Source organism: Prosopis cineraria, unplaced genomic scaffold (assembly GCF_029017545.1).
Source record: "Prosopis cineraria cultivar Desert tree isolate PC_DT_omini unplaced genomic scaffold, ASM2901754v1 PC2020, whole genome shotgun sequence".
Lineage (NCBI taxonomy): Eukaryota > Viridiplantae > Streptophyta > Magnoliopsida > Fabales > Fabaceae > Prosopis > Prosopis cineraria.
Window position 1 is genome coordinate 16,029 of NW_026557345.1, and position 8,032 is coordinate 24,060.

An 8,032-nucleotide genomic window follows, 5' to 3' on the forward strand; every position below is an offset into this window, starting at 1 on the left:
ATAAGTAATTATTTTATTAATGATAAAATTTAATTAAAAAATAATTTATATTTTTGATCAGAGAAAGTATTAATTAATTATTATTGATTTTTCATCACACGCTTGTAACCCTTCCCAAATTTAAAGACTGATGTATAAAATAATGATATAATAATGGTGTAAATTTTCACCCAATGAGTTAATTTTTAATTAGTACACAGAACAGAAGATTCTTTCCTTTTCACTTATTTTTTAAAATAAAAAAATATATGACGCATGCAAATACCTATTTTAAATTTGTTTTTCAAACGATGTGTCAACATCTCTTTCTTAAAGACCCTTGCAAACGGAGGAGATAGAGTTAAGAGAGAGAGGAAAAAAAAAAAAGAAACATTCATTTCAAGAATTCAGATCTACTGATTCTGCAAGCTTCCAATTCTCGAGCTCGGGCATTGAGTTTTATTACCTTCAATCCATTGTGATATCTCACTTCTTCCATCTTCTCTTTGCCTTACGCTTTTGAGTTGTGTATATCATATCACCCAGCTTCATGATGTGTTGAAATATCGCAGCGCCATGGCCGGAATTGTCCTCGCCGGCTTTTTTGTCGGATTCCCGGACAATGAGGGTGTTTATCTGCCCAGATTCAGTGGTTTGATGTGACTAAGCCAGGTTTTCGGGGTCAGCGTGACATGTGAAACCTAGTCGGCGGTGGAGTGATCAAGAATGTTCAGGTCGACGAGATGGAGGAGCGAGAAGCACAGGATCAAAGCTGTTTTCAAGCTGCAATTCCGTGCTAGTCAGGTAGCTTGGGAGGCATTGCTAGTTTGCTATCGCTTTGGTTTCATATCTTTGTGCTTTTGTGTTTTCGATAGTGTGATTGACTCACTCTGAACTCCCTCTATTGTTAAACGCAGTCTAGTGGTGATAACCCACTGGCTTCTGTTGGCTGCCGATAAAATTTCATTTTAATTTTTTTCTTCGAGTTTGAAATTGTTCATAATTTTGATCAGTTTAGAGTTGACGAGCTTTCTATGACTCATGCTTTGCTTGGAAAGCCAATTCCTCTTCTCTTACGCTTATGAAATATAATTAAAAAGTGGGGAAATCTTGTACCGCTTCCTATAAATTTCTGTAAATTATAGTCAAGCGCTGCAGTAACAGCTGAATGCCTGAATTCCCGTGGCTTTGCACAAAGTGGTAGGGTTGAGACTTTAGAATTTATATTGACTGTTCAGACATCTTACTTTGCGATGTCAGGTGCTGCAATCTGGAGTAAATGCCTTGATGTTGTTTATAATTCCGGACGACGTTGGAAAGCCAACTACGAGATTAGGGAAAACCACGGTTCGAGATGGAGTCTGTAGATGGGAAAATCCGGTTTACGAAACAGTCAAATTCACACGGGATCCCAAGACTGGGAAGATCCATGACAGAATATATTATTTTGTCATATCAACGGTATGACATTTGTCTCACTCATTTAAGCAGCAAGTTTATCTCAAGTGTTTGCTTGTGTCAGAATGAGATATAATTGGGTTCTATCACTATGTAGGGACTAACGAAAGCTAATTCCATTGGGGAAGTTTTGATTAATTTCGCCGATTATGCTGAGGCCACAAAGCCTTCAACTATCTCTTGTTCAATCAAGAATTCTCACTGTGATGCTGTTTTGCATGTCAGTGCTTGCTCTTATCTCTTTGCTTTGAAATTTCAGGAAACCTTATGATAAATAGTCGGACTAACTTGGAAAAAACCATACTTAACTGATTATAATATAAATTTCGGTAAATTTGATTTGTTGATTAATGAGCAGGTATCAGTACAGAGGCTACAGGAAAATGACAATAGAAGGTAGGTTATGTTTGCTTTTTAGTTTGAAGAGTTTCCTTAAACTCAGCACGTTTAGGTGATGGGCTTTTTCTTGCTGGATAACACATGCAGAGAAGAGGACGAATGTGAAGAAGTCAAAACAAAATCCCAAGATAGAAGCTTAAGAACCTATTTAATTGATGGAGATATAGATGAAAGCCATACAAGTAATTCTGCTGAAGTAAGTTTGTTTCCCGGGCACCCCGGGGGGTAACCTTTAATTTCATAATTGATATTTTCTAATGTCATAATAGAGCCATTTTGAATCCCAAGAACTTGGTCATTCTCAGGAAGTTAGGCCTGCACTTCAACAAAACTTTGTGAAGAGTTGTTTCTGTCATGTTCTCATAATTTAAATTCTCTAAATGTCATAATATATTGGTCAATTTTATTTTCCTTTTCTAGTGTTGCTACAGAATGTTTGCAAATAATCAAAATTACTTTTTCTCTGTTCTCCAGGATGTCTCTGCCAAAGCAATTACCCTTAGAGCTGAATTTAGTGCTGATTGTAGGACATCCAGTGGATCTGACCTTACATTGTCCAGTTCTGGCAGCAGCTCTGGACTCGATACTCCCAAAGATCTTGGACTAGGAAATGCCAACATCCATCAGAAGCCACGTGGTTTGGTTTCATGTACTAACAACATTTCAGAGCCTCAAAAGCCTTGTCAAAATACCACAACGTCAGAGCATGAGGAACGCCCAAGATTAAGCTTTGACTGGTCAGCTGACTCGGAACGTGGGTTGAGTACAAGTGATTTGACAAATGGTTCCCATGATGCTCTTCCAAGGGAAAGGTCTCAAGAGGCATCAGATAGGGAGATTGAAAGACTTAAGGCTGAGCTTTCTGCTTTGACTAGACAAGTGGATGTGACAGAATTGGAAGTACAGACTCTTCGGAAACAAATTGTGAAAGAAAGCAAAAGAGGGCAGGAGCTCTCGAAGGAAGTTATTAGGTTGAAAGAGGAAAGAGATGCACACCAGACACAATGTGAGAATCTTAGGTCTTTTTACAAACGTATGGATGAGGCCAAACTTAAAAGCAGTGCACAATTGGAAACTGGTGATCTGTGCACTCTTATTGAGGAAACTAGACAAGAATTGAATTATGAGAAGGCTTTGAATGCCAATCTTCAGCTACAACTGAAGAAGACGCAGGAATCAAATGCTGAACTTGTTCTTGTTGTACAGGACTTAGATGGAATGTTGGAGAAGAAAAATAGAGAAGTATGTAATATTTCCAATAATTACAGACTGAGTCAAAATTCCCAAGAATTAAGGAGAAATCTCTTGAAATATGAAACAGATGATGACAAAGAACAGAAAGTTCTGGAAGAAATTGTTAATGAGCACAGAAACATTAAGGAGACACATTTACTTGAGCAAAGATTGTAGATCTCTTCGGTGAAGTAGAGATCTACAGGAGAGAAAAAGATGAATTAGAGATCCAGATGGAGCAGCTTGCACTTGACTATGAGATACTGAAACAGGAAAACCATGACATTGCGTATAAGCTGGAGCAGAGCCAACTGCAAGATCAGTTAAAATTTCAGTATGAATGCACATCTCCTCCTCCTGCTGCAGCAGCAGCAAATGATATTGAAACCCATATTGAGAGTCTGCAAATTAAGCATCAGAAGAAGTCCGAGGATTTCTCTGGTTCCCTGGTAACCATTGGGGAACTTGAATCTCATATCAGTAGATTGGAGGAAGAATTGGACAAACAGGCTCAATCTTTTGAAGCTGATCTAAAATCTGTGATGTATGAAAAAGCTGAGCAGGAACAAAGAGCCATCCAAGCAGAGGAAGCCTTGCAAAAGACCAGAATTCATATTGAAGGTCTGGAAATTGAACTGAAGAAACAATCAAAAGATCTCTCAGATTCTATGGCTACCATTAAAGAACTTGAATCCCATATCAGAAGATTGGAGGAAGAATTGAAGAAACAAGCACAATCATCTGGAGCTGATCTAAGGGCTGCAGCACAGGACAAAGTTGAGCAGGAGCAGAGAGCCTTCCAAGCAGAGGAAGCTTTACAAAAGACCAGAATCCATATTGAGAGCCTGGAAATTGAACTGACGAAACAATTGAAAGATCTCTCAGATTCTATGGCTACCATTAAAGAGCTTGAATCCCATATCAGAAGATTGGAGGAAGAATTGGAGAAACAAGCACAAGCATCTGGAGCTGATCTAAGAGCTGCAACACAGGACAAAGTTGAGCAGGAGCAGAGAGCTATCCAAGCAGAGGAAGCTTTACAAAAGACCAGAATCCATATTGAGAGCCTGGAAATTGAACTCAAGGAACAACTGAAAAATCTCTCAGATTCTATGGCTACCATTAAGGAACTCGAATCCCATATCAGAAGATTGGAGGAAGAATTGAAGAAACAAGCACAATCATCTGGAGCTGATCTAAGAGCTGCAACACAGGACAAAGTTGAGCAGGAGCGGAGAGCCATCCGAGCAGAGGAAGCTTTACAAATGACCAGAATCCATATTGAGAGTCTGGAATTCGAACTCAAGAAACAGTCAGAAGACTTCTCATGTTCAATGGCTACCATTAACAAACTTGAATCCCACATCAGAAGATTGGAAGAAGAAATGGAGAAACAAGCAGAGTCTTTTGAAGCTGATCTGAATGCTGTGACACAGGACAAAGTTGAGCAGGAGCAAAGAGCCATCCGAGCAGAGGGTGCTTTACGAAAGACCAGAATAAAAAATGGTAATGCAGTTGAAAAGCTTCAAGAAGAATTTAAAAGGCTCTCAATGCAAATGACATCTACATTTGTTGCAAATGAGAAGGCTGCCATAAAAGCATTCACAGAAGCAAGTGAATTGCGTGCAGAGAATAGTCTACTGAAAGAAATGTTACAGAAGGTCAAAGAAGAGTGTCAGTCTGTCAAAGCAGATAATGAGGTGAAACTGAATGAACTTTCCACTCAAATGGAATCAATGAGAGTTAAGACACAACAAATGCTGTTGGAAATTGATGGTAAGTCCAAGCAGCTTGAAAATCAGAAGAAACATAAGGAAAAAGTCTGTGGAGATCTTTTTGAGGAGGTGCAGATTCTAAAGGCTGAGAATGAAAAGCTTAAAGTGGAGATGTTGCGCCTCTCTGAGCAAGTGAAGCAGAAAGAAGTCTTCGGAACTGACTTGGAACTTATGAAGAAATCACATGAGGAGTCTGAGACTCTGGTAAAGAGGGGAATTGATGAAAGAGATAAGTTAGTTAATACAATTGCTTTATTGAGGAAGGAAGCAGAGCAGTCTCTTGATGAATTAAATAAGATTAGGCATCTCAAGGATGAAAAAGAGACATTGGCTGAGCAAGTAAAATCAGAGTTGGAAGAACTTCAAGCTCAATACAGAGGTTTAAGACATTCCCTTTTTGAGGATGAAGTTGAGAAAGAAAAGCTTAGGAAGCAAATTCTTCAGCTGAAGGGTGACCTAATGAAGAAAAACAATGCATTAGTCAGCATTGAGAAGAAGTTCAAAGATAGTAATGGACGTGCACAACTTCTTGATGGAACAAGAGTTATTCCAAAGAATACAAGATCTTCCTCAAGCCCTCAAAATTCAGAAGAAATGGCTACTCTGAAGGAGAAAATAACTATGCTTGAGGTAGCTTATGAAATTCTATTTGTAGATAGAGGTCCTTTCAAAGAATGCTTGATTCAAATGATAATTCCTCTATTGCTGTTTTCATCTGCAATTATTGCTTTTGAGTTTTCCATATTTTCTTGGGATTAAAATCATTATAAACTAATTTACTTGTGACAATTGGTTGTTGACAGCAGGGCCTGATAAAATCCAAAGAAACTGCCTTGGAAACATCAGCAACCTCATTTTTGAAGAAAGAAAAAGAACTCCAGGACAAAATTGAGGAGCTGGAGAAGAGAGTGGAAGAATTCAATCAGAGTAGTGCTTTGCAAAAGGTTATAATGCTTTACCTTTACATATTGCAATGTGTCAGGAATGTGCAAACATTTGCGAAATGCTTCAAGTCTCTTCTTGATCATTAGTGCATATTTCAAGTGCCTTAATGGCAACAATAAACATCTAGACGTAGCTTTTATTAATGAATTGAAGTGCTATTTAATTGTACTCGTGCCATACGTTTACGATGGAATACTGTTCAAACAGGTTGTTGAGGATAAAAGTATCGCAACTTTAACTGATGAATGTGGAGGAGTAACACGTGAAGTTGAGCATCTTAATGGCACAACACATTCGCCTGAAGAAAACGTGGTTGCATTGTCATCAATCAAGAGGTCCGATCTGACTACTTTTTATATTTCTTCATTATCCTGCTTTCCTCAGACGTCAAGATATAGTTTAGTACCAGTCTAATGGACAGTGGCTGCTCAATATGTTTATGGTATTCTTATTTCTAACCTTGTTAGTTCAGTAATTTGTTGATCTGATTTAATCTTTGTCCTTGGCAGTGATGTGGATTTGTCAAAGAGAGCATTGAAAGCAATTGAGATTGATAATGGTAGTAGCAATCTTGTGATCTATTAGCTAAGTTAGGATCGTTGAGGGAAAGAAACAAATCAATGGAAAGTGAACTGAAGGAGATGCAAGAGAGATACTTAGAAATGAGTCTCAAATTTGCTGAGGTAGAAGGCGAAAGACAAAAGCTTGTTATGATGGTACGGAGCCTCAAGGGTACTCACAGGAGCTAACGAGTTTTGGATTACCCACCTGTTTGTGTATAGTTCTGAAGCAGGTGGGAGATGAAGGGCTGAAAAATGGGAATGGGATTAAAATTGAATAAATTACTATGTATATTGGCAAGATAAAACTGTTTTATTTTTTTCCCTTTTTTGTTTTAGCTTAATTAATGTTGAATGGCTGCCCAATTAGGTACCATTTTAAGAAATTTTTTCTGTAGGTTGTATGTAATGTCTGTTATTTAGCTAACAAGAGTGCCCTTTCATGTATTGTTCGAGCAACAAATCATGACAGTGTACTCTTCCTTTTTCTTATGTATACATATTCTTTATTGTATATTGTAATTATGATTGATTTCAATATAATATGAGCTGTTATTTCCCATGCCATGGATGAAAAAGCTTTTACGCTTGATATCACGGGGGAAGAAAAAAAGAAAAGGCTTTTTACTGTAGTGGCAGCCAGTTCATTAAGGCAGCATTTGAATTGATAAATTTTGATTTAAATTTTAGATTTAAAATCTCTCACATTTAGAATCTCATATGTAAAATTCATATATTTACAATCCTTTATTTAAATATTATACTAAATTTTAAAAGAAAAGAAATGAACTGAGATTTAAATAAAAATGGAAGGTTGAGAGTGATGAGTTTACTTTTAATTTTCAGTTAGTGAAAAATGAGAATAAAATATGAAAGAAGAGATAAGAGTGATAGAGGCATTGATAATAAAAATGTGAAGAGAATGATATGATTAAAGTGATTAAAATTTTAAATAATTAGGATATAAAGAGAATTTAAAATTATAAAAAGTTATAATAAAACATGTATTTAGATATATGCGAGCATTAAAAAAAAATGGATTTAGATCAAATTCATATCCATAAAATTTTATGTAATCAGACCGTGGATTTCATTCAAAAATTCAAATTCAAAGTCAAATACCTGTTAATCCAACACACAGTATTTTTTGCCTTTTAGAATTTCGAAATTTTCTTACTCATGAAGGATATTTTGCATCGTCTTACCCAATGAAATGCCGAGGAGAATTTATCAACATTCTAAGTACTTCGTTTGCAGATAAATACTTGAAAACATTTTCTCTTTAATGAAAAAAAGATATATCCATCATTCAAAAACATGAGCAGGCAAAAAGAAAACAAAAACAAACTAAGAGAACTATCTCTCATGAACTACCGCATCTGTATGCAAGTTGGTAAAATCAAAGATGTGAGAGTTATCGCTAAGATCATGAGCAAGTTTATCTAGGGTGCGTTTGGTTTTCTTACATTTTATATTTACAAAATAAAATTTTACTTTTAAGATATTAAAAATTATTTGAGTAAAATATTTTACAAAAAATACATCCCGAAAGCACATTCAAACAGTGATTGAAAGCGATTGAAAATGAATTTCTAAAATGTAACTATTTGAAACTTTTGAAAAAGTGAATTTAAAAAGTAGAATGTTATTTGACTATATTACCTTAAGTTTAATTTCTTATTC

At 36.3% G+C, this 8,032-nt stretch overlaps 1 protein-coding gene across 1 annotated transcript; it reads left to right on the forward strand.

Annotated features, from left to right (window-relative positions):
- The first annotated feature begins 359 nt into the window (after positions 1-359).
- LOC129301291 (uncharacterized) lies at positions 360-6,674 on the forward strand. Its single transcript, XM_054939862.1, is given in 10 exon segments — positions 360-783; positions 1,240-1,440; positions 1,535-1,657; positions 1,796-1,833; positions 1,924-2,032; positions 2,311-3,232; positions 3,235-5,474; positions 5,648-5,788; positions 5,997-6,124; positions 6,299-6,674. Coding segments are annotated over 10 exon segments (4,056 nt in total). The 5' UTR covers positions 360-705; the 3' UTR covers positions 6,375-6,674.
- Positions 6,675-8,032: the final 1,358 nt, after the last annotated feature.